General features: G+C 39.9%; 1 protein-coding gene across 6 annotated transcripts in view; it reads right to left on the bottom strand.

Moving 5' to 3' along the window:
• The window catches only part of pisd (phosphatidylserine decarboxylase), a 124,646-nt gene that overhangs the window by 88,983 nt on the left and 7,953 nt on the right, over positions 1 to 27,710 (bottom strand). Inside the window, exons 1-3 of one of the 6 annotated variants that reach the window (XM_043716116.1) lie at positions 27,534 to 27,670; positions 26,229 to 26,302; positions 10,929 to 11,113 (exon numbers count right to left, since the gene is read on the bottom strand). In XM_043716116.1, the coding sequence (XP_043572051.1) occupies positions 10,929 to 11,113; positions 26,229 to 26,301 (258 nt within the window). In that variant the 5' untranslated portion in view covers position 26,302; positions 27,534 to 27,670. Of the gene's footprint in view, positions 1 to 10,928; positions 11,114 to 26,228; positions 26,303 to 27,533; positions 27,671 to 27,710 lie in introns of those variants that run through there. The other 5 variants (XM_043716117.1, XM_043716113.1, XM_043716114.1 and 2 more) reach the window with 5 other exon arrangements.

The raw sequence follows: 27,710 nt of genomic DNA, 5'->3' as shown, positions 1-27,710 counted from the left end.
GCCCTTCATCAGGAACATTCCAAGCAAAGGACTTCTGCCTGAAACATCGACTCTCCTGCTCCTCGGATGCTGCCTGACCTGCTGTGCTTTTCCAGTGCCACACTGTGTTGTTCAGTCTTGCATGGCATTATAGTACATGTTTGGTATTGTTGCTACTGTAAATTACTTGCTTCTGAAAGTTAAACTGCACAGTTGGTGTTGGATATTTTCTGTCATGAGCTCCAATCACAGTTAATTTCAAATACAAACAGGATCCATTTTTAAACCCAAACTACAGTATTAAGTAAAAGATGCAAAAATAAGATTGTAAAAATAGCAAAAACAGGGAAATCGCTGGCAGGTGCACTAAGTAGGGACTATTTTGTTAAGCACAAATTGCTTCACCTTACATTATAGCCTAAAATTCCCATAACACAGCAACCATCTGGATTGTACTGTAATCAGAACTGATGTAAAGGGATAGCCTGACAGAAGGTTTATTAACTTCAGTCTAACAGAGGCAAGTGGTACAATATCTCAGAACCCATTGTGAGATTGCACTGACATCAAATCAGCAAATTTAGCAACTGATGCCATCCACCAAGACACTTTAAAACTCTGTGTACGAGGGCAACTACACAGGGTATAACAACCAACAGGCATACATGGTGAGATGAAATGCTACCCCCTTTCTCTACTGGTTAAAGTCCTATACAAATAAGTTTGGAGGTATTGCCTCCATTATTACGGAGGCTTCATATCATCAAATGCTCCATAATTTGAGGTCAAAGAAAAGAGTGGGGAAAGAAAGAAAAATAAAACACTATTGGTGTAAATAAATAAAGAGATGTACATCATGACACTCTTTACAATGAAGCTTATTTTGGTTAGAGTTATGCTGGCAATGTTTAAAGTACTCAATTTCTAATTTCATATTTATCCAAAAAACCCAAAACTTTTCAGATCAACTAAGCGTACCACGTCCGTTGTATCTGCCATCCCTAGGATACACGGCAGCAATTCAGCAGCACCTTCCATGCAAGGACTGTTAAGCTGGAAAAGAATAGCACTCCAATAGAACATCTTCCATTTTTCCTCCAAGTGATATGCAATTTGACCCAGACATAAATCACTATTCCTTTATTGTTATACTCAGTAGGCCGAGATTTCCAACTTACCACCACCACAAGGACAGGTGCAGTTCAAAAAAAAAACCCAACACCTCTGGGAAATTACAGGCTCTCCCTCCCAATAATAAACACAGTCAGTGAAGGCCATGTGTCACCCAGAAAACCAAAAAAGGGAAATTTTACCAATGTTAAAATAAAGTTAAAGTAGAGTCAAAATAGAAAGGGACCTTTCACTGCAGTTCAAAACTGAGGACAAAGATTCTGAAATTTGGCAAGGTATTGGGCTTTACTCTGGATACAAACATGGTGGATGGTTGTGCGCTGCTGCAGTATCCTGGACTCATTAACTAGTACATTATTGGAGCAGAAGGAACAAATTGAATGAACTTCAGCTGCAAATTTAACTTGGACGGTGCGACATGCTAGCCATTAGTGAGATATGGCTGCGCAATGGTCAGGAACTAAAAGCTAATTAACCAAACAAACTGGTAAGAGAGAGAAAATTGGGGATATGCAAGTGTATAATTAGTAATTGTGGATGAATAACTTCTATGAGAGGAGATAAAAAGAGACTTTATAGATAGAATTAAAAAATATTAAAGTTTCTAGTAAAGTGATGGCCGTTATGTACAGGTCCTTGTGCAGTGAATGCGGAGTGACACAGTACAGAAACGCAAAGCTTTGAAGGCAGATCAGTTATAACAGAGGGTTTAAACTTTTCATACAGATTGACAGAGCAAACGAGCTCACATCAGCAAGGTAGCTAACTCGTGCTCTGCAGCAATGTCCCTGAACTGGCAACAGTGCAGGTTATTTTAGATTCACTATAATGAGCCGGATATAGTTAATGGTCTACCAGTATGGCAACATTTACCTCATAGCAATCATTATATAATTAATTTAATATTGCGTATGAAAGGGTGAAAGATAAAAACAGAAAGCAGCTGCCACAATTTGAGGTTTACGTTAAGGCTTTTGTCACTGGATGGGATAGACCTGCCCACATTAAGCGATTTTGTTAATGAGTAAAACGTTCAAAAGATAGATTCAATTGGAGCTACTTCTGCCAGGGAGTCGGCTGCCATGGAATGCCACACTCATCTGCCTTGTGTCATCCTCATTCACAAGTGAACACATCTCCAACTGCTCTGCTACACTGTCACCCAATCAAGCCAAGGTCAACACCTCCACTTAGCTCTCCAAAACATCATGGTGGGCTTACAGCTCTTATAAAATTTGCAAAATACTGTCACTCCCTTTTCCATATTTCACTTTTTCTAGTTCTTTTCCCTCTTGCAATGTCAAGTACCTGTTCAAATTTGTTTTATTGTCTATAGAATATTCATCCACATTTCAAAAGGTTTTTACGTTCTTTCACAGATTTTTTTGATTGTCAAGTTGTTGAGACAAACAGGAAAGTGGATAGATATTGTGCTGTTTCCTTGTCACAAATTGGAGATTTCTTGTTGTTAACACATCCTGCGTTTTCACAAAATTGCTTTTGCTTTAGCGCTCATCTAACTTCTGTCCCATATATCGCAGGGGGGTTGTGGTGGTGGTGGCGGTGTCTGTTTAGTGATAACATTGCTGGATTGCTATTTCAGAGACCTAGATAATGTCTGGGCTCCTGGGTTTGAAGCTTGCCTCAGAAAATGTAGAATTTGAATTTAATAAAATGCTGGGATTAAGAATCTAATGATGAGCATTGCCAATTGTCAGGAAAACCCCACCTGGCTCTCAAATGTGCTCTGGGGTTAGGATGGGTTGCGCTTCGGCGGGGCGGTGTGGACTTGTTGGGCTGAAGGGCCTGTTTCCACACTGTGAGTAATCTAATCTAATCTAAACTACCATTCTTACCTGGTCTGGCATACATACAATTCCAGACCCATAGCAACATAGGTTGACTCTTAACTGCCCTCTGCGCAATGAATGCTGACCTAGCCAGCAACACCGTCACCCCATGAATGAGTGAAAAATAGACATATTTGCCAACTTCTGTAATCATGTGCCTTAAATTTTTAAACTTATCTGCTTGTTCCAGTGTGGCAACATCCATTTCAAACTTTACTCAAACTTATACATCTAAGGTGCAAGAGATCTACTTATATAAAAAAAGTAGCCGTGGACATCTACTGAGGTAAGGGATAACAGAAAGGAAAAACATACGAAAAGGGAGAGACTCTGATAAATAGGAAACATATAGAACAGTAAAAGGTGACAAAACAGATAGGCTGGGGAGAGCTAGAAAGAGTAAATACAGAAAGAAACTTGTAAAGGAACATCAAAATCAAGACAAGAAACTCGATAATTATATAGATAAAACAGCTGGGGCTAAGAGCTATGCACGTTTTCCAAAAATTGACAACAGTAATATAAATGAAACAAGGAAAGTGCAGACATGTTTCCAGTAGAGGAATAGGATAGCAAATAAAGGAAATTAAGGTTGAATCAAGGATAGAGATTCACCACAAATAAAGTAAGCAACAGAACTGAAGAAAACAATGCCAGTGACAAATTTTCAGGACCAGATAGTTTTCATCCAGGGCTTTAAGGAAAAGAGATTCATTAATTATGATTTTCCGAAGTTCTTCAGATTCAGGGATCATTCCTTTAGATTGAAATCATTGCAAGACTTAGGCTATCTGACAAAAAGTCATATATTCAAGTTTGTCAATGATAAACATATATTAACAGATTACTTGAATAGATAAAAATGGCAGTGGATTTCAATATAGGCAAGTATGAAGTCATTCACTTTGCACCCAAGAACAGAACAGAGGACTTGGTTCGACTTGGGGATTAAATATCAGAGCTTCAAAATGTCTAATGAAATGCTGCCATTTATAACTGAAGGATTGGTCAGGGTGTGATACTTGTACACCTGAACAGACAAGTTACTGACAATAGTCTGGGCAGATTTAGCTTTGAAAGGAGTACAGCATAGATTAATCCAGATATCTGTGTGGTTTCAAGGATTAAGTTACAAAATAGGTTTGTACCATCTGGAATTAAGGTGGTAATGGGATGATATTAAGGGGATCTAACAGGGTAGATGGAGAAACATTTCCCTGGTTGACAAAACTAGGATGTGGAGGTGCCGGTGTTGAACTGGAGTCGACAAAATCAGAAGTCACATGGCACCAGATTATAGTCCCACAGGTTTATTTGAAATCACAAGCTTTCAAAGCACTGATCCTTCATCAGGTTTAAGTCTCCGTCTGATGAAGGAGCAGAGCTCCAAAAGCTTGTAATTTCAAATAAACCTGTAGGACTATAACCTCGTGTTGTGTGACTTTTGACTTTGACAAAACTAGGACGAGATGATAAAGCTTAAAAATTAAAATCAGGAGTGAAGTCCAGCAACACATTATATATCGGGTTTGGAATGCTTTTCAGGCAATGATCATACAAGCTAGGCCAATTGTTAATTATAAATCTGGATTAAATTTGACTAATAAAAATCTAAAAAGATACGGAACAAAGGTGGATACAAAGTTAGGTCACACATTGAATGACAGATAAGGCCTCGATGAATTAGCCTTGTTCCCATGTTCCTTTTATGCATTTCATTGTCTGGTTCTTCGGATTTTGAATGATTCTAAAAGCCCTCAGGCTGCATCACTGTGGCATTGTCCCATAATCTTAAATCTAAACTGTGAAGGACTAATTTCATCAACATCGAAAATGCACTCTTACAACTTTAAGGTCTCAGAAAACATCTCCCTGCATTTTCTAGAGATTTTGCAGCTTGTTTAAAAAAAAATGTGCTGTAGGCACTGCATTAACCCTTTGTAACATAATCCCGACGCCACTGTTTTACTTATTTGTTGTTTATTTCGAACCTTGGTATAATATGTACTGTTATGTATTATTTTGCCTAGCTAAGTAGTTGACACTACTTCAGTTAATGTTATTAAAGCTAAGATAGACTTTTTTTTTAACAATATAGGAATTAAGGAATACGGTGAGAGCACGGGTAGATGGATCTGAGTTCAAGAAAGGATCAGCCATGATCTTATTGAACAGCAGAGCAGGCTCGAAGGTCCAGACAGCCTACTCCTGCTCCCTGTTCTTAGGTTCTTATTTTGTTTGTAAATAAATATAACTGAAAGCATTGTCCAGAAACATTATCTCCCACATTCAAAAGTGATGCAGTAAATGTATTCCACAGTAAGTAATTTACCATTAGTAAGGGTCAACCGAGGAACTTGGATCACATCAACCTGAACAACAATGAATGTAATACAAGTTCCAGTCTTTCTGAAACTACTGTTCAGCTGTATATACTAAAAGAAATTTTAAAAAGCAACTGCCACAACACAAAGCAGATGAATTCTTCACCGTCCTTATCTTTAAAACAGTCTGCAGACAGTCACTCTAGACTTGTTACTTCCCTCACGTGGAAGCTGTGATGCACAGGAAGAAATGAGTCAGAACTGTGCTCCAAAACAGCATCACACCACTGGCCTGGAATAGATTTTGCAGTAACCTTATCTTTGCTTGCCCGTGTCATTTCAATGCTGTTCCATTGTTTGAGGGAATATGCAAAAGTATAAGCTCAGCCCACATTCAAAGGCCAGTGATCGAGAACAATCATCTTTGTAATCATGGTTATGCAAATTAATTTAAGGAAATACAGCTTGCTTAATGCAGACACAGACATTTTAGCTTCTGAAATGGAGGGAGTACAATGTCTATAAATAGCTAACATGTGGCACCCACCATTTGGGAAATTACATGTATTTTCTCAAAACAGTTTTTGCATCAGAATGAAAAAACAGGAAGCAATATTAGGATTATACCATCTTCCAAACGTAAAGCAATATTCAACACCAAGCTTAAAAGTGTCATTTAGTAATTTCTGCTATTTCTGAAACAATTTTAAACAAGGGGAAATAACATATCAGGTGCTTACTTGCACAATGGATCATTAAAGCAATAAAAACTCAACACACTAATCAATCATGAGGCTTAACTAGATGTTGCAATTTTCATGACAATGCATCAATTTTCTTTCAAGGCTTACACCAGAATGCTCCATACAGCACTGGACAGATTTCCTGCAGATATTAGCATTTCAAATGTCATGCAAAATGACTAAATATGATCTTTACTTATAGAAATGTACGTACTTGAGAGGAGAATGCTTAAGACTCAATGATATGACAGCTCACAGTGTCAACATGTCATACATACCTTGAGCTTAAACAGGACAGCAACTTATAATTTTCAAAGATCAACGAATTTGCTTGGAACCCAACTCAGAATAGGTTTCACTGCAACTCTGTCAACTGGGACAGACTGGGGTGGACTTTGACAATGCAGCATTGAGAAACACATACACATAAAAAGCAAGCAGTTGAGAATCTTTCGTTCTCTCACAAATGAGAAATCTCAAGGTTACAATTCCAGTCAATATTGGGCAATTAGAAGAACAGAGTAAGTTTCTCATCAAACAGGTTTCAGAGAGCCTTAACACCAAACCATACATCAATACTGACAACACTGCACAGCAGACAAGGTCTTTTATCCTGTTCTCAAACGGAAGCAGGCACACAGGTTAAGTTGGAGATCCCAGAGGACACAAAGGTCTGTCACCAGATTGAACAGACAATCCCAACGCTCAAGCATCTAACCTATCAGATCACGATGAAACAAAAATTCGATACATTAATGATAGCAACAGCCGCTTTGTTCCAGGGGACAAATCACATCTCTATGTACCAACACATTATGCTGTACAGAGTCATTGTGCAGCTTAACACATGCATTTAAAACAAATATTGAACAATAAGTGACTTTTCTGTTTACAGTCAGAGCATCTGAAGCACAAGCCTGGCAGCTCATTCAAAATTCCATCTCATATGTTCAGTTTTGAGAAAAAAACAATAATTCAACCATGCAACACCACACTGTAGGACTCATGACACCTACTGATTTAGTGTTAACACTGAGCTTTTCACAAGTAAACTCTGATGTGCAGCTTACACAATGGTCTGGTGATGTCCGGTGAGGAGCTGGTTCAGGTGGTGTGAAAGACAGGGCAGGTAAAAGTGAGAACAGTTAAGGCTTTGCAGGTTAGTGACTCAGCCTCCCAAGTGCAGGGAGAACTGGAAATGTGGGGAAAACAAACAACTTCAATAGCGACATCAGGTTAAAGAAACATGAGTACAATATAAAACCTTCTAAAAAGTAACGAGCTAAATGTTAGGTTTTTAAAATTGTATCCTTTGTTTAATATGTTGCCAAAAATGCATTTACCAAAATTAATTTTGCCATAAGAAAACATGCCAAAAGGGTGGGTAACATTCTCTCACTGGACACTGCACTGCCCATGTTCATTACAACGGCAGCAGATGTGGAAACTATCACGCCAAAAAACATTAATAGAAAATGCATCTTTACATCAGAAAACTAGCTGAACCATTATGCAATGGCAATTCTCCTGCCCACCCAAACAAAGTCACAGCCTGGCAGTAAACTTTGAAACATAAAACAAAACCAAAGCATTCAGATCTATCTCCATATGAGTGCAATGATAAAGAAAATTGGAGTAGCCAGTCAGCTAATCACAGTTAATCTGACTACAGTTTAGCTCCATGTACCTGCCAGGTCCCCACAAACCAATCAATTCTATCTCCACATTCAACACACTCATTGGCCCAGCATCCACACTGTTCTCTGTGGAAGAGAATTCCAAAGTCCAACCGCTTCAGAAAAGAGATTCCTCCTCGTCTAATTTTCCAACTGTACCCACTAGTTCTAGACTCCCTCACAAGGGAAAAAAAAAAATCAGCATCTGCTCTGTCAAGCCCCTTTGGAATCTTCCATGTTTCAGTGAAGTGACCTCATTATTCTTTCCTCCAGTGAGTACAGGCCCAATCTGCTCAATCTTTTCTCATTAGACAACCCCTTAACTCCAGGAATCAATCTGCAGAACTGTTTTCAAAGCAAATAAATCTCTCCTTAAGGATATTCAAACTGTGTATAGTTCTCTGGTGCACTCTCACCAACGTCTCGTACAGTTGAATGAAGTCAATATTCAATCTGGTTTTCTAATTAGCTGCTGGACATGCCTATATTTCTGTTAATGAATCATGAATATGGACAACCAGGCCATATTACATTTAGAGCATTCTCCAATCTCTCTCCCTATTTAAGTAAGACTTAAAACTTGACATTCTTCCTTCTAAAGTAATCTCACATTTTCCACACATTATACACCATTTACTACATTTCTGTATCCTACTCACAGCTCACTTTCCTATTTACCTTTGCATTAATAAAATTAGCTACAATGCAGTTGGACCCTTCATCCAGGTCATTAATAGAGAGCTTCTACTGATTGTGCTTGCATTTCTAGCTTGTTTTCTCTCACTGTAATTTGCTTCAGTCTCCATTTATGCACTTCTACAACTTTCCAAACTCTCTGAACTACCACTCATTTTGGAAGCATTCCACATTTTTGATATTATCCTCAACTTCCTTAAATAGCCACAAATTTTGCTTCCTTCTTGAGTAGTTGTTTGTTCTGCTTGGAAAAGGGTAAGAGTTATGAAATATCTTAAATGTCTACTACAGATTCTCCACAATCTTATCTTTTCAGCTACTTTCCCATTACGTTTTTGTAAACTGTTTGCCTGTGCTCCTGTAATTACCTTCAATTTAAAGATCAGACTTCGAGCCACATTTCTCACCCTTAAACGGAGTCTAAAATTCTATGCTATAATCGCACTTCACCAAAATATTTTGCTAAAAAGTCATTAATTAATCTTGTTACATTACATTTCACTCTTAAAAGATGCTGTTCCCTGGTTGGTTCCAGAACACACTGTTCCCAGAAGTAGTGTTCTAAATCCATTCTATAAACTCATCTTCCAGGCTACATTTGCCAATATGAATTGTCTATTATATTTGAAGATTAACATTTCCCATGAAAGTTGCAGTAGATTTTGTAAACTGGATTAGCTCAGAAACAAATTTTTTGGCATGTTTCTTAATTCGTGCTCAATGATAACTGGTTAAACTGAAAATTGACATTATGGCTAACGAGTCAAGGATGTTCTCTTATAATGGAACTCCTCTAAAACAAAAAAAAATTTCTTAAAAAGCTCTCTAAACTATGGATACCTGCAGAGATTGAATAAACTAACACTAGACAGAAGAAGACTTGTTCCCACTAGCATTTGGCTTAATGAGGGGTTACAGATCTTAAAAATCATTTGTCACAGATCTAGAGGGGAGGAAAGAGGAAAGTTTATTCACTCAGAAGTACAATAAAAAGATGGAGAAGTTGTTCTATAAATAAACTTGAGAGAGTTTAATAGGTACTTCAGGATGAGGAATTGCATTGCGGGTTACAGACAAATAAAAGGGAACTCTTCCAAGCAGTTAGCACAGACGCAGCAGCCAAATAGTTTGTCTGTGTTAAAAGTAACTATGATTTGGTGGTGCGTTTTAACTCCTAATTGGTTATTAGAGAACAATTCAAGAAAAAGCCTGAGCAATCCAATCCCCATTAAAGCCCATCCCCGTGGTATCCCTCACTTCCCTGAAGCTTATTCCTCTAGGATCATTCTCCCAAACCACATCCCACCAAAAAGTACCCTCAGTCCCCTGAGCACCATCACTTCAGTACCATTCCACCTTGCAGTCATCTGACAGAATACACTTTGCACCATTCAAGACCTTTGAAGCACTCTCTTTTCCAATGTTTCTCAAAGCAACATTTATCTCCAAGGAAGGCCCTTTTCTCCATAATCCTCACTTGCCCATTCCCATTACTCCTGTACTGTCAACTCCTCTTTTGAAGTCACCCCACAACTACATCTATTTTATGTTCTACTGAAGTCCTTTTACAGTCAAAGTCATTGAGCTATACAGCATGGAAACACATCCTAATAACTTCCATTTGCCAACATTTGGCCCATATCCCTCTAAATCTTTCCTATTCATAACCAATCATTCCCATAATTGTAGGTGAAATCCCTAACTTTACCAGAGCTCAGCCCTATTATCCTTGTATACTCATCCATCAAGTTCCCCAACTTTGTCAAAATCCTTTTGGTGAACATTCCTAAATATACATTTATTATTTTACCTTCAGTTTCGATCTCATTATTTTAACAGTGTGTCAGAACCTGCCCTGTCCAGATGTAGCTCACTTCTCTCATACCAATGTAGATTTCTTTAAATTTAGTCATCTACCCAATCATTCCTATAATTGGTGAACTCCCTAACTTCACCAAAGCTCAGCCCTAGACAGCTGTTCTTTACTTTGCAGTGTTGCTTGAATCAATGTTTTACCAGTTGTTTCCTTCCCATATACTCTATAATCAGCTCTTTACTAGCTCATTCAAGCTCTCCGTAAATTTTCAAGCTAAACGCTAATCATCCTACGCTTGAACCACAGTACATTTTTCGCATTCAATTAGTCTATTTTCAAAAAAATGAAAGGATGTAATGTGAAAAAAATAAGATAATATAAAGAAAATATTGTGTATGAAAATAAATTTGCTCTTCCCAGTTTACATAAACCACCCAGGAGAGAGAAACACGAGGGTAGGGGCTTAACAGGAAGTATTATATAAGAAAATCTCCAAAGAAAATAAATTATTCAGCCATTAAATCTGTGCAGAAATGATTTGAAGCACATAGTTTCACAATGGCATCACATCTAAGTTATTGGGAAAATGCTTGTTAAAGAATGTCGCTCTGTGCTTTAGATCTCAGTCCATGACTTGAAGCAAGGGAAGCCTGTCTTATTGCAACAAAACATGTAGCATTGGTGGTGTGCAGTCACCATGTCCATTGACCCACCTGCCATGCAGGAGCTAAGCTCTCCTTCACCAGCTCGTCTAATCCGCAGTGTTCCAGTTCACGCCGCTTGTACTTATGATATTGATAGTATCCCACATACCCGCCACCTGTGGCCACCAACAAGTGCAAAGGACGGACCCGAGTCACAATTCCAAAAGTGATCATCTGCAGAATCCGGTGATCTGCTTGGACCAAAAAAAAAAGAAAATTAGATTAGCCTACCAACAGTCTCCACGCTTGTTAAATACAATGACTTTGTAATATTTGTACTTTATTCACAAACACAAGTAGCATAATTGTTTTTGACTTCCCAAACTGGAGTTAGATCTGGACGAAAGAAATTGAACCATATAACACAGAGACGAGAACAAAGTAACTCTGAAGAATTAAGCTGCACTTATTTCAATGCAAGGGGTCTTACAGGTAAGGCTGATGAACTGACCACATGTTTGGGAACATGGGATTGGGACATCACAGCTATTACAGAAACTTCACTCAGGGATGGACAGGACTGCTCAGCGTTCTGAGTTTCAAGTGCTATAAAAAAGGGAGGCAGAAGAGAATGGAGAGTGGCATTTTTAATTAAGGAAAACATTACTGCTGTAACTTGAGAAAATATTTCTGAAAAATCATCCAATAAAAATATGTAGGTAGAAATTAGAAATAAGAATGGAATGATGACCTTGATGGGATTGTACAATAGGCCCCAAACAATAGTCAGAGGGAAACTGATGATCAAATATATAGGGCAATCTCAGATAGATTTAAGAATAATATACTATGTTATAATAGTAGGTGATTTTAACTTTCCAAACGTTGACTGGGAGTAACATGGCATTAAAGGTTAGGATGTGAGGAATTTGTTTAAAAAAGTTTACTTGAATACATTTAGCAATATGTAAATGCTCCTTCTGGGGGAGGAGCAAAGCTTGACGTTCTCTTGGGTAATATGGCAGGGCAAGTGACTGAAGTGATAGGAGGGAAACATTGTGTGTCTGGTGATCATAATTCTATTTGTTTTTAAATAGTTAGGCAAAGGATAAGCTTTTCATAAAATGTTTTTTAATTGGAGTAGGGTAATTTTTAATAGTACGAAACAAGAACTTTCAAAAGTTAATTGGAGTAGACAGTGATGTCTCATAGGTAGGAGACTTTCAAACATCTGATAAGGAGAGTTCAGAGTTATTATGTATCTATTAGAGTGAAGGGTAAGGTTGGTAGGAGTAGGGAACAATGGTTCCAGACAAGAATATGAAAGAATTATATGTTAGACATAGGCAACTGGGGTTAAAATGAATTTCGAGCAGTACAAATTGCTTAGTGACAATAGAACATAGAACCAATCTGAAGCCCATCTAACCTTCATTATTCTATTCTCGTCCATATGCCCACCTAATGACCATTTAAATGCCCGTAAGGTTGGCAAGTCTACAACTGTTGCAGGCAGCGCGTTCCATGCCCTTACTACTTCTCCTAGTAAAGAAAGTACCTCTGACATCTCTCCTATATCTATCACCCCTCTATTTGAAGCTATGCCCCCTCGTGCTAGCCACCACCATCTGAGGAAAAAGGCTCTCACTGCCCACTCGATGCATTCCTCGGATTATCTCATACATCTCAATTAAGTCACCTCTCAACCTTCTTCTCTCTAACATTCTTAAGAAGGAATTCAGGAGGACAAAGAGGGGATAGAGATAATCTTGGCAGATATGGTTAAAGTAATTCTAAAGAGATTCTACACGTAAATTAACAGCAAGAGAACAACTAGAGAAAAAGTCGGGCCCCTTAAAGCTCAAAGAGGTCATCTCTGTGTTGAATCTCATGAGATGGGAGAGATATTAAATGAATATTTTGTCAGTTTTTTGTTGTGGAGAATGAAACAGAGGCTAAAGGTTGATGTTTTGAAAACAGTTCACATTTCAGAAGAGGAAGCCCTGGAGGTCTTAGAAAATATAAATCTGGATAAACCTCCAGGACCTGATCAAGTGTATCCCAGGACACTGTGGCCCGTTGCAGAAATATTTATCTGGCCTTTAACTATGGGTGAGGTGCTGGATGACTGGAGAGTAGCTAATGCTGTGCTTTTATTTTTATAAAGGCTGTAAAGAGAAGCCTGAAAACTACAGCACTGTGAATCTGACTTTGGTGGTGGGTAAATTGGTGGAGGTGATTCTGAAAGATAGGACTTGTATGCATTTGAAGAGGCTAGGAATGATTACAGCTAGTCAGCATGGTTTTGTACATGAAAAATCATGTCTCATAAACTCGACTGATTTTTTTGAAGAAGTAACCAAGAAGATTGATGAGGGCAGAGCGGTTGACGTTCTTTACTTCGACTTTAGTAAAGCATTTGACAAGGTTCCATATGGTAGACTAATTAGTAAAGTTAGATCACGTAGGGTTCAGTGTGAGCTTGCCAATTGAATACAAAATTGGCTTAATGGCAGGAGACAGTGGTGGTGGAGGGTTGTTTTCCAGATTGGAGGCCTGTGGCCAGCAGTATTCAAAAGGGATCAGTATTGGGTCCACTTTTGTGTGTTGTTTACATAAATGATTTACATGCGAATGTAGAACGCATTGTTAGTAAGTTTGTGGATGACTGGTGACATCCAATAGTGGACAGTGAAGGTTATCTAAGATTACAAACGAGATCTTGATCAATTAGGTCAATAAACACAAGACATTGCATTTTGCTAAAACAAACAAGGGCAGGACTTACTGAACTAAAAGTAGGGCCTTGGGTAGTACAGGGTGACCGCTGTATTCGTGAAATCGTTTACCGCTGTTTCTGTTACCCGCAGTTTACCACGGCCCATACACGTTACAGGGAAGCTTTCAGAACCAAGGACCATGGGGCTGCTGGGAAGGTAAATTTCCCACTTAAATGAATGGGTTTGCTGCTATCTGCAGTCTCAGGCTTCCACGGTAGACCTTGGAACGTATTGTCCACGGGTCTGGGGGATTACTGTATTGTAGAACAGAGACCTCTAGTGGTTCAGGTACATAATTCTTTGAAGTTTGCATGATATGTTGTTTGCATGATAGGCAGTTGGGACTAGTTTACTTAGGGATCATGGTCGGCATGGACTGATTGGACCAAAGGGTCTGTTTCTGTGCTGTTTGACTCGATGACTATAGCTTTCTAACACAGGAGTGAAGGAACAGTTAGTTATACAGTGTCATGCAGTATGAAAACAGATCCTTTGGTCCAACCAGTCCATGCTGAACATAATCCCAAACTAGTCCCACCTGCCTGCGCCTTGTCAATATCCCCCCAAACCTTTCCTATTCCTGTACTTATCCAACTGTCTTTTAAAAATTGTAATTGATCTTTAAGGGACCTCCTTGATCTTTAAGGAGTCCTACTTTCTCTCTAGTTGTCCTCTTGTTCTTAATGTAGTACCCTTATCTGCCAAAACTATTGCCCCTTTGCCTTCCTGATTTGTTTCTTCAGAATGGCCCTACACACACTAAGAAATTCAATTGAACCAAGTTGTCTATATCTCAAATAAGATTCTCTTTTATTCTTGATTAGAACCTCAATGTCTTTATTCATCGATTGTTCTTTAATCTTACCAGCCTCACCCTTCACTCTACCAGGAATATAATGCCTCTAACCTTTTGTCATCACACTCTTGAAAGCCCCCTACTTGTCAGATGCCCTTTTACTTGTTAATGGTCTAATCCAATCAACTTTTGAAAATTCTTATCACATACCACTAAAATTTGTCTTACTCCAATTAAAAGCTTTATCTTTTATGCAAGGTTTATCCTTTCCCAAAGCTATTTTGAAAATAATAGAATTATGATCGCGAGACCCAAAGTGATCCCCCAATTTTACTTCAGTCACCTGCCCTGCCTTAGGTTTCTACTTGGCAAGAGGAACTTCAGGTAGAAATCAAGGGCTGCACATGAAAAGTATCCCAAACTAAACCCTCCAGATTTAAACATGACCTGTCCTACAAAGAGTAAAGAAAAACAAACACAATGTTCTTAAAGGTCAATATTGAGCTAAATCATTGAGGTCTTCTTAAGCTTTGTGGCAACCACACTTATACCTATTGTGCAGAGCTCTAATCACCATCGCACAAAAAGGATATTGCAGCCAATGAAAGGATAAAAAAGGGACAATCAGAATGATCGAGGGAACAGAGGTATTGGATAATCAAGACTGAGTTCATCCTCACATGTAAAGGTCAAAAAATGATAGTATAAGTGTATTTAGGATTGTCAGAGGAATCAAATAGCTAAATTACTTCGCATTATCTGCTCACAGCCTGCTTGCTTCATACGTAATATATTTCCAATTGCTTCTCATGCAGGTAAGAGCACTGGCATAGACTCCCGAGGGAGATTGTAGAAGCAGTTAGCACTGGTCCACTCAAATTAAATAGACAACAAACAGGGTGACATTTTGGGATACAGAATATGGATTGACTGGAGACATTCATGCTTGAAAAATCTCTGCCACTGGGATTTCTTCACCTTATAAGAACCAATAACTCCTTTATCATTCTACTGTATAGCTAGCATGATAGGAGAAGGGAAACTAAATGGGCCATGGTTTATTTTACATATCAAGCCGACGACATACAATAGTCCTTTGGCCCAAATACTCAGTGCTAGCATTTATGCTCCACACAAGCCTTCCCATTGCCCATTTCTTTCCTAAATATATCAGATCTTTCTATCTCATGACCTCAAGTGCTTCGAATCGTAGAATCCATGCAGTGCAGAAAGAGACCATTCAGCCCATCAAGTCTGCACCGACACCTGATCAGCATCCCATCCAGACCTAGAACCTTACCCTAACCCCTTTAACCCTGCATTTTACCAGAGCACCTAGCTGAAACCCACAGACACGGAAAGAGTATGCAAACTCCACATAGACAATCACCCAAGGCTAGAATCGAACCTGGGTCACTGGCACTGTGAGGCAGCAGTGCTAACCACTGAGCCATGTATCAATCATACTTATCCAGTTTCCTTTTTATACACATCTAGTTTTAACTACAGCTTGTGGTGGCAGAGTTCACATTCTAAGTACCTTAGCATTCCTACTGCATTTATTAGGCACCATACGTATTAATACTCAAGTCTAAATTAAAACATCTTCTCCACTTCCACCCGGCCAAACCCATCATTACCTTAAATACTTCTGTAAATCACCCTTCAAACTTCGCCTTTTCAGAAGCGAAAAGAAAAATGTCAGTCTGGTCATTGCTAATGTTTATAATTTCTCAGCTCCACTTTCATCCTCAAATCTTTTTGTAGAATCATAGAACCCCTACAGTGTAGAAACAGGCCATTTGGCCCAACAAATCTACACTGACCCATTCCCCTAGTCTATTGGGCTGCATTTCACCTAACTAATACATCCAACCTTCACTTCCCTGAACACTGTGGGTAATTTAGCATGGTCAATTCACCTAACTTGCACACCTTTAGACTGTGGGAGGAAACGGGAGCACCCAGAGGAAACCCACGCAGACACGGGGAGAATGTGCAAACTCCACACAGACAGTCGCCCAAGGTTGGCATTGAACCTGGGTCCCTGTCACTGTGAGGCAGCAGTGTTAACCACCGAGCAACCATGCCACCCTTTCTATGCAAGTTCAATATATCTTTTCAATTCCCCCTCTTTAGAAATCAACCTCAGCTTAACCATTATCTTATGAGATCGCTCAACAGCATTACTACTTTTACTATCGGTTTCCCTCATATCTATTTGATAATCAACACCATTTACACTCTTACCACCAAGTACATGGCCACCTCAGTTTTGTTATTTAACATCTATTGACATTGAAACTCATTTGCCAACTACAAACCTATTCAGCAAATTTATTAATAGCTTCATGTTCTATTTTTCTTTAGCATTACATAACTACACATCCAAAGTTGGAATTGTCTGAAAATTTAGAAATTATGCTTTCAATTCCAGATCATTGCTATAGGTTATGAACATTGGTCCCAGCATTGTCACTTACAGAACATAACTTCTCACGTTTTGGTTGTTAACCATTAACCACTCTTCTCTTTGCTAATCTATAACCAGTAGCTATCTGATCTGTTACTTGCCCTGCACACTTCTTAGTTATGCATTTACTATATAGTACTTCGTATTCCTGATGAAGGGCTTTTGCCCAAAACGTCTGTTTTACTGCTTCTGGGATGCTGCCTGAACTGCTGTGCTTTTCCAGCACCACTCTAATCTAGACTCTGGTTTCCAGCATCTACAGTCATTGTTTTTACCTATACAGTACCTCAAAGACCTTGAAAATCCAAATATATTACATCTACACCATTATGCCCATGTACTGTTATTTATTAGTAATTTCAGGCAAGTATGATCTTCCCTCTTGAATCCATGACAACTTAGTTTTAGCTTCTAGATCTTATTTTAATAACATCGAGGAAAGATCAAATACCCTTCCTATCGTCAACATTACACTAAATAGCCTCCAGCTCCCTAGCGTTGTTCTATGTCTCTTCAAATAAAGGCATAATATTAGCTGTCAACTAGCATTAGTCCATTTCCTAATAAATTTCCATATAGAGTAACAGAGTTATACAGTACTGAAACGGGCCCTTCAGCCCAACGTGTCCATGCTGAACAGGTTTCCTAAACTGAACTAGTCCTATTTGCTACATTCTGCCCATGTAGCAGATCATCTCTGCTCTCTAATTGTTGATATGGTTACAGAAAATCTGGACATGGTTTTGTCTGTTAAGTTTAATTAATCAAATTATCTCCTTGCTTTAACTAAATGCATCTTACATTTTTACATCTCTCCTATATCATGCAACCCTTGATAGTCTCCAGAGGAAACATCCAAAGAAAGTAACTATACAATATTTCTACCTTTTGTAGTCATTGCCAGTGAGTTTACTTTGTATACACTTCAGCAGTCCTATCCATACGTCAAAGTTTCTATCATATGCATTGCTATTAATTTTATATATTTAAGTTACTTTCATCATTCTCTTTGCAGTATTCAAAAAAATTTCCTAAACCTTTAGCAGTTCCTTTCATTTCCCTTTGATTTATTGTTGAATTACTTAGTATTTGCTTTATCTGTCTTTTCTCTCTACTCATTTTGATTATTAATTGGTCAGTTTGCTCTTGACTTTGTTAGACAGAGGAATGTAATTGAACAGCTTCAAACATTTCCCATATGGCCTCTTTCTCACTGATGGAGAGTTCAGCTAGCGCCCTCCCCACCCCCCAAACAGGAAAATGACATCACCAACCCAAAGAAACACAAACATATAAATAGAAAGCAGGAATTATCAACAGTGCTTCGCCTGGAGGCCCACTGAAGATGTTACCTAGAAGGGTGATGAAACGTCTGGAAATGAACCTTCCAGCTCAGCGAGCAATTGCCCATAGTGTTAGGGGAAGGGGTAAGTGTAGGGAAGTGGGTCTGGGTGGGTTGCACTTCGTTGGGTCGGTGTGGACTTCTTGGGCCGAAGGGCCTGTTTCCACACTAAGTAATCTAATCTAATCTAATCAAACTACATCCAGAACCTCAACTTGAGCTACAAATCTTCTCAAAACTCGCTAATTAACAGTCTATTCAAACTATTTTGCCTTCATCTTAATAATTACTTCTGCAGTTATTTTAGACTTGAGATTGTGATTGCTATTGCATGTATACTCCCCAAATGCTTACTTCTCTTCTCTGCTCTGGTGTATTTCCTTTTACTAGAATCAGCAATAATTCCACTCAGTGGATTGAAAACACAATCTCTTAATTTATTCCTCCTTTTCTCATCTTTCCAGCTAATTTTGAAATGACTGAAATCATATCTGATTAAATGCATATATATTTATTCCTTTCATCCTCTTAGATGGTCTGTAAATTATTTTACATCATTTATAACTTTTAACCTTTGATCTCAATTCATAAATTGTTTTTATCTAAACATTTGTTACTTTCTTTTGTTCAGCCATGTTGGCTCTCCTGAGCACTGTATAACTAACTATCTCTTTCTTCCCTGTTCTTTCTCACCAGCAAAATTTAACTGTCAATTCTGATCCTCATACAGCCATATTTCGACTCTCCCTACCACATCTTGATCCTCGATACAAATTATCGCTCCCATTTCCCTCGCTGAGTTTGTCCAACAATTTCTTATAACACCTCCCGAAATAAAACCAACAGTTCAGGTTCCTCCTTAATTCCGAAATACAGATATTTAGTTAGGTGAAGCTATACTCAGGCAGCTGCCAACATCCTTACATTCAAAACTACACCTTCTTCTTTATTATACAATCCTACAAACTCAAATGATTCCTAAGTTAAAAGAGTGTGCTCTCCATCATTCTCAAGCCCTCTGCAGTTCTAAGCAGAGACCACTAGGGAGTGTACAAGAGCAGATGATGTATCTCACAACTCCTGGCAATTCAACAGTGTCCCCAAGAGGAACCTTTTGCTTCAAAGCTGGTGTCTTTTTAAAAAAATCACAAATCACATATCGCTGCGTGCTCACTTTTAACATCTGGTGCACACCATAACTCTTTCATTCTATGTAAGGTAGCGTGCCTGAGGATGAGGTTTTTGTACCTATCACGTACACAGCATCAGACACAGGAAGGCAGGAAACACCACTCTTTAACATCACTCAAACAGAAAAGCAGCAGCCATACAAGCTACAAGGTTTCAGCCGAGATTGCCTTTGCAGAGGTAGTTGAATTCAAGTCAGAACAAACGTATGGGTATGGACACAGTGCTCTCAGGTTAGGATGTGGGACAGTTAGCATTCCTCTTGCTATTCTACTCCTACAGGAAGTAGGTACATGTCTATTGTGAAAACTTCAACTCTGAAATTACTCCCTCAGTATCAGGGTTCACGGTGCAATAACAGGTACTTGAGCCAAACCCTATGAATACAACTCCATCTCAACCAGGAAATATGGGAGAGATCATTATCTAGTTAAACTTCTGGACAACGTTGAAGCTGAAGATTTTAATGGTTGGGAACTCGGTAATGGCTGTGTTGTTGTTGTTGATTGAAGTGCAATAGCTATGATTGCCATTTCCGGGCATTTTTCCTGGTACAAATGTTACCTATATTGGTCAACTCAAACCTGGATATTGCCGAAGTCCTTGCGTAGGCTAATTGATCTCAACCTTCCCAGGGCAACACTTAGACCAATATCACCTATTTTGAGGGCAACCACTCTTATCTCTCTTGTGATATTCAGTCCTTGTGCAGATCAAGGCTGTTGAGACGATTCAAGCCAGGTGACTCTGGCGGATCCAAACAGAAGATCAGTGAATAGTTATCAGTGAAAGAGTTCTATGATGACTCCTACCGTCATATTGATGACAGAATAACAATGTTGAGGGTAGGAATTGATAAGAGTTAAAATAATTTTGGCTTCTGAAGAGCGGAAATACCTGAACAAACTTCAACTTTGCCACTATCATAGCAGCACTGGAACAGCATGGTTAGAAGCACAAGTCATTCTGCACACAAGTACTGCAGAATCAAAGGTTTTGCATAGGAAGTACAGAAGTTTTTGAAGTGTTCGGTGCATGCGGCCACTTAATGTGCATGGAGGAAACTAAGTTGACTGGTCACTAGTATCAATGAAGTTGAAGAATCATCCAGTCATCACTTGGAATCAATTACATGATTCACAATGCCCGAAAATGCGGATATTCACAGCGACAATTTCTCTTGTCAATTGAATGGCACTTTATATCATTTGTAACTCATTCTAAGTTTTATTATAATTATCAACACAATCAAGACACCGTAATGGTGTGTGAAAGGGAAGTCATATTTGTCAAATTTATTAGAGTTCTTTGAAGATATAATAAGCAGAGTGGATAAAGGGGAACCAGTAGATACAAGGTATTTGGATTTCCAAAAGACTTTTGATAAGATCCTTGATAAAAGGTTCTTGTACAAGCACTCATTGCATTGAAGGGTATACATTAGTATGGACAGTGACTTAACTAATTCAAAGGAAACTTGCCAATTTTTACAGATGCACTACTGAAAGCACCACAATGTGTTATCAATATGATGGTTTGAGTCAAAGAACTCCTTCACCAATTACTGTTCATTGATCTTCTGTTTGCATCTACCAGAATCAACTGGCTTGACTCGTCTGAACAGCCTTGACCTGCACAAGAACTGCTCTTCACAAGTCAGCAAGAAATTACAGAAAATTGTGAAGATGGCTGAAGGAAAACCAGCCTTCCATCCATTGGCTCCATTTATACTTCTTGCTGTCTCAGGAAAGAAATTGACATCAAAGACCCTTCCCACCCCGGTTATACTCTCTTCCACAAATACCTGTGGGCAGAAGACATACAAACAGATTCAAGGACAGCTTCTTCCCTGCTGTTATCTGACTTTTGATCTACTTTCGCAAATGTTAATTCTGATCGATCTCTCGGACCTCCTTTGCGGCTGTAACATTGTATTCTGCACTCTGCTCTGTCACTCTGTATTGGTATCACACTCTATGGTATGATGTGCCTGTGTAGCACACAAAACAATGTTTTTCACTGTATCTCGGTACATGTGACAACAATAAATCAATGAAACAGAAAATTATGCAAACAGATCTTTCAGGTTAGCAAACATTTAACCAGTATAGTGCCACAAGGATCAATGTTAGGGCTTCTACTACTAACAATCTAAAATATGACCTGGATGAAGGGATCAACTGCATCGCACATAAATTTGCTGACATACAAACAGAGAATGAAAACAAGTGGGGATACAAAGGATCTTCCAACATAAATAAATTAAAGTCAGTGTGAAATAATTTGGCTGGAAAATAATTAGAAAAATGTAAGGTGGTCCCTTTGTAAGGAAAAACGGAAAGCATTATTTGAATAGACAGAATACAAGGTGCTGTCGAACAGAGGATCTGGCTGCCCTGGTAAACGAACCACAAAGTGCTAGTGGTGTGAATTCCCCTCCAACAGGTATTTTACCTGATGCTGCAATTCCCATGCCATTTCCTGCAGCATAAGATACGTGGCATGGATACAGTGGCGTTAAATAATCCAACAGACATTTCTTACAACTGACAATACAGATACGTTACATTCCTAAAATCAGCCTGAACTAATATTAAGCTGTTAAAAACTTATTAAAACTTAACTTGAGTATCATTCCAAGAGAGTGTCATGCTTTAATTGAAGAAGTTACATGAAGTACAATGTTTTTTAATGCCTTCAAGTCACGTACTATGGTGTAGTGACAATATCTGGAGCATGTCTCAAAAGTATTCTGACATATTGACCATGGGACATAATACAACAGACCCTTCTTTTCTAAGATAAAGGCTTATCCCACACAGATAAACATGGTTGTTCATACAATTATTATACAAACAGGTAAAACATTTACAAACTAACATTTTAAACTTCAATGTAATGCTTTGGAGATTTGACAACTCATCCTATTCTGGTGATCACATACCCACCATGAGAGGTCCATGCTGTTCTCTGTTGCATATGACTGGTGTCTCTCAACACCACAGTACACAGTGTTGTTCCACATAATCATACATGATTGATGTGCTAGGCAGTGTCTGAGCTGGTTTTTGTTCCTTCATAATGTAGCACCATATAATGTCTTTGTGTGATCTGGGTGGTTGCATATTTTACAAACATTTCCTGGTATCCAAATTTGCATTTCTAACTCTCACACTGTGCCAGTACGCAGTGTTGGTGGTTTCTATACACATGCAAGTCATGCATCATTCATTTTTCTTACTGGGGAAGGAGATTCACGGGAGTCTTCCAAGGAATGTTGTGGTGGGAGTGGCAATTTTTTCTCAATTGGTGTTGCACAAAAATGCAGCATTGCAAGACAAAAAATTTACTTTGTTGCTCAACACTTATTTGATTTGATTTATTTACAGTCACATGTATTTTGTTACAAAATACAGTGAAAAGTGTTGTGCCATGTCACCACTCTCTGGTGCCATCTTAAAACAAAGAAAAATAAACCAAAGCAAAGAATATAAAGGCAGAAAAAAATCCTAAAGAAACTGCCCAACTGGTTTTGTGGGCGGCACGGTGGGACAGTGGTTAGCACTGCTGCCTCACAGCGCCAGAGACCCGGGTTCAATTCCCGCCTCAGGCGACTAACTGTGTGGAGTTTGCACGTTCTCCCCGTGTCTGCGTGGGTTTCCTCCGGGTGCTCCGGTTTCCTCCCACAGACCAAAGATGTGCAGGGTCAGGTGAATTGGCCATACTAAATTGCCTGTAGTGTTAGGTAAGGGGCAAAATGTAGGGGTAGGGGTGGGTTTCGCTTCGGCGGGTCGGTGTGGACTTGTTGGGCCGAAGGGCCTGTTTCCACACTGTAATCTAATCTAATCTAAACTCTGCAGTCCTTCTTGTTAAGTGCTATGTCATGGACCATGGGTCTGATGACCAGGTACAAGTCCTCTTCACAACACTGTTGCTGGAATGCAAGTCACCGTTCTTCAGCGCCATCTCGCCTTCACCGACATCACTATGATTTCTCGCTGATGGCACCAAGCCGCCAGGTACTAAACCAGCCCAAACGCCACTGCCATGAGTCTGCTGCCTGGTCTCGTACTGGGCCCAAAATCACCTCTTACGCTGCCGCCACACGTCTGCACTGCTGGCCCACTCATCATTTCCACTACTGAGCTCTTCACCAAGAGGTAAGTAAAACAAAACAAAAGAGAAAACAAAACAAAAAAGAAACATGGACACAGGGGACAGGCTGCAGGCTCAGAAGTCCTGTCCCACTGCCATCTTACTGGAATCATTGATTTGGTAATGCTGATCCTTTGAGCTTAGATAGTCAAGTGACAATGTGATATTGATCACTCCCTGCTGAGTTTGCCAGTGATCTGTGGCAAGTTGTCAGATACACTTTGTGCAACATCAAAAACTGAAAACAGCTTGCATCAGCAATGGTCACACTCATGTTACTAAGTAATTAAACGTTGGGAAACTTAGAGAAACAATGTGGTTGTAACCGTCCCCATGTATTGTGAATTAATCTGTTGTTACTGTCATCCAATGAAGGGATGGAACATGACTTGAGTGCAGAGGTTTCCTCTGCTGCTAGGTTGATATATTTAGCATGCCTTTCCTGCACTCACCCCAGCCAGTACACAGGTTCACATGCTAGACCATCTTGTGCTTTCAGTACCCATGTGTGCCTAGTGGACATAATAGCCCAGCATAATACTCCTGGTATTAGAACTTGATTGTCCTTGAAAAGAGACTTGCTGTGACATAACCTTCAAGTTTGTTGCTGTATGACCAAAATGAATGAATCTTTGTAGGTACCATTTAATACTGCCAGGTCATCCTGGAGAATGATCTTTTGCAACTCTTTTAGTTACCAACTGTAACAGTCCACACTGGTTTGGGCCAAAAGGTTACAAATCAACCTTCAGAACATTTTCAACTTTGTTGTGGTTCTGTTCGCCGAGCTGGGAATTTGTGTTGCAGACGTTTCGTCCCCTGTCTAGGTGACTTCCTCAGTGCTTGGGAGCCTCCTGTGAAGCGCTTCTGTGACCTTTCCTCCGGCATTTGTAGTGGTTTGAATCTGCCGCTTCCGGTTGTCAGTTCCAGCTGTCCGTTGCAGTGGTCGGTACATTGGGTCCAGGTCGATGTGCTTATTGATTGAATCTGTGGATGAGTGCCATGCCTCCAGGAATTCCCTGGCTGTTCTCTGTTTGGCTTGTCCTATAATAGTAGTGTTGTCCCAGTCGAACTCATGTTGCTTGTCATCTGCGTGTGGGGCTACTAAGGATAGTTGGTCGTGTCGTTTCGTGGCTAGTTGGTGTTCATGGATGTGGATCATTAACTTTGTTCCTGTTTGTCCTATGTAGTGTTTTGTGCAGTCCTTGCATGGGATTTTGTACACTGCATTGGTTTTGTTCATGCTGGGTATCGGGTCCTTCGTCCTGGTGAGTTGTTGTCTGAGAGTAGCTGTTGGTTTGTGTGCTGTTATGAGTCCTAGTGGTCGCAGTAGTCTGGCTGTCAGTTCAGAAATGTTCTTGATGTATGGTAGTGTGGCTAGTCCTTTGGGTTGTGGTATGTCCTCCGTTGTCTTTGATGAAATTGCGGGGGTATCCGTTTTTGGCGAATACACTGTATAGGTGTTCTTCCTCTTTTTGCAGTTCTGGTGTACTGCAGTGTGTTGTGGCCCTTTTGAACAGTGTCTTGATGCAACTTCTTTTGTGTGTGTTGGGGTGGTTGCTTTCATAGTTCAGGACTTGGTCTGTGTGTGTGGCTTTCCTGTGTACCTTTGTGGTGAATTCTCCGTTCGGTGTTCTCTGTACCATCACGTCTAGGAATGGGAGTTGATTGTCCTTTCCTTCCTCTCTAGTGAATCGGATTCCTGTGAGTGTGGCGTTGATGATCCGGTGTGTGATCTCTATTTCTGTGTTTTTAATGATTACAAAGGTGTCATCCACATATCTGACCCAAAGTTTGGGTTGAATTTGCGGTAAGACTGTTTGTTCTAATACACTGTTTGATCTAACAATGAGCATCCGAGCTACAAATCTTCTCACAAACTTTGATGGAGTTAATATCAGGACTGAACCAAAAGGTCAAGAATGGGGTCTTAGCTCCTTCAACTTGTCTGCCAAGATCCAAAACTGTGCAGCATGCTAACAGCAAGCTTCAGATCAGCCATTTATAAACCACATTGCACCAAATGGTTCTCTCCCCCCCCCCCCATGGCAGATTTAATAATTTTTCTATGTTGAATGTACTAACCTGGACCTGGAGCACTACTGGCTTATAGTGTCCCATGTGGAGTCTAGTCTAACATAGTTGAACCAATATTGAATTAGATTTAGTGTCTGCCGTGGTTCAGTGTGTAGAACACCGCGCTTTTGAGTCACTGAGTGTTGGGTTCAGCACCCTTTCCACAGAATGGAACACATCATTTCACCCGTCAGTGGTGCTACCTTTCAAGTGAGTGTTTAAAATTCAAAATCCTGACTGCTCTCCCATATGAACTTGAAAGATCCAAAGACACTTTTTCAAAAAGGAGTAAGGGGGTTCCACCCATGAGATCTTTGATGCCCTGATTAACACTTAACACAGTTAAAAGCCAGCTGATCAATTTTTATCATTGCATCTATGAAGTCTCAGTGTGCCAACTAGCTGCTTGAGTTCATTTCAGAAGCCCATCACCCACATTCCTGGGTCTGTGTACATTTCCATAGAGTCAAACTACCAGTACTGGTCAGCAACATGACTGAGGTCCTGAAAAACGCTATTCGGAGTTAACATAATGTAATCCGGAAAATTGCATACTCACAATTGGAAAAGTTCCGAATGCACGGCCTGGAACAGCCTGCAGTCAGCGAGGGTTGGTGTACAGACCACAGCATACTGGAAATCAGAAAAGAAAGACAGCACTATCAAAATACAGTACAGCCAATGACTCATCTAAAAACTGGAGAAAATGGGAAATTGTGCTGCCAAGGAATTGGGCAGTACGGTGGCTCAGTGGTTAGCACTGCTGCCTCACAGGGCCAGGAACTCAGGTTCGATTCCACCCTCAGGTGACTCTGTGTGGAGTCTGCACATTCTCCACGTGTCTGCGTGGGTTTCCTCCGGGTGCTCCAGTTTCCTCCCACAGTTGTTCAAAGATGTGCAGGCGGATTAGCCGTGGGAATAGGGTAGGGCTGTGGGTCTGGGTGTGATATACCTTGGAGGGCGAGTGTGGACTTGATGAGCTGAATGGCCTTCTTCCACACTGAAGGGATTCTATAAAAGCCATTCTGGAAGGCCTAACTGACAGCTGCACTTCTCTCCAATCTCAGAGAGCCCAGGCATAAGTGAACATTTTATTACCAAGGAAAAGCCTCCTCTTTGTGTGATTCTTCCAAGGTGAAAAAGCTTCCTTTGCTGAGGGGATTCTGTTGTAATGCCTTCACAGGAACACTCAAAAACAAATACATTCTGCCTACTTTATTTAATCCTTGCCCAATGTTAAACCTTAATTAGCTCAGGAGTGTTTTAAAACTGAAGGGAGTCAAAGCAATGTTCATTCAACCTGACTTTATGGTCTGTCAGAATGAGCCACAGGCTTAAATTGCCAATTTCAGGCACTCTGCCTGTATTCCTGATGAAGGGCTTTTGCCCGAAACGTCGATTTTACTGCTCCTCAGATGCTGCCTGAACTGCTGTGCTTTTCCAGCACCACTAATCCAGAATTCCAGTTCAAATCCAACACAGCTACTGTGCATCGAACTGGGGCCAGGGAGAGAGATCATGGGTATTGGTGCTTCTCCTGTTTCCAAAACTCTATTTGCCCCTCAACTCTCCCAGAATTCTTCCCTTCCATCAGGCACGTTTTTTTACTGCCCCTTGCTGAAAAGTTCTAGCAAAATGATAATGCCTACTGTTCCTAGTACCAGTTTGCAAATATTCAAGCAGTCAACCAATCAATCCTGACTCATGATATGGAGCACCTCTACTAAATCTTCCTCTCAACAGTCTTCTCCAAAGAGAATGCTCCCAGCTTCTCCAACATAAAACGTAGGAGTGGAAGCAAGCCCATTCAAGCCATTGAATCCACCGAGTCATCGTGGCTGAGGCGCGCTTCAGTTCCACTTACCTGTACGCTCATAACTAAGTTCCTCATTCCTGAAACCATTCTTGTAGATTTTCTGCATTTTCTCTTTCTAATGCCTTCGTATCTCTCCTAAAGTGGACTTCGAGTGGTCATGATCCCTCACTCACAGAGCGGGCTAGGGGAAGTCATTCAAGTTGGGCCATTTGTCATACCAGATCT

The sequence above is a fragment of the Chiloscyllium plagiosum genome, chromosome 25 (genome assembly GCF_004010195.1).
Source record: "Chiloscyllium plagiosum isolate BGI_BamShark_2017 chromosome 25, ASM401019v2, whole genome shotgun sequence".
Classification (NCBI taxonomy): Eukaryota; Metazoa; Chordata; class Chondrichthyes; order Orectolobiformes; family Hemiscylliidae; genus Chiloscyllium; species Chiloscyllium plagiosum.
The sequence above is the reverse complement of the archived record's forward strand: the minus strand, read 5'-3'. Positions and strand labels throughout refer to the sequence as shown.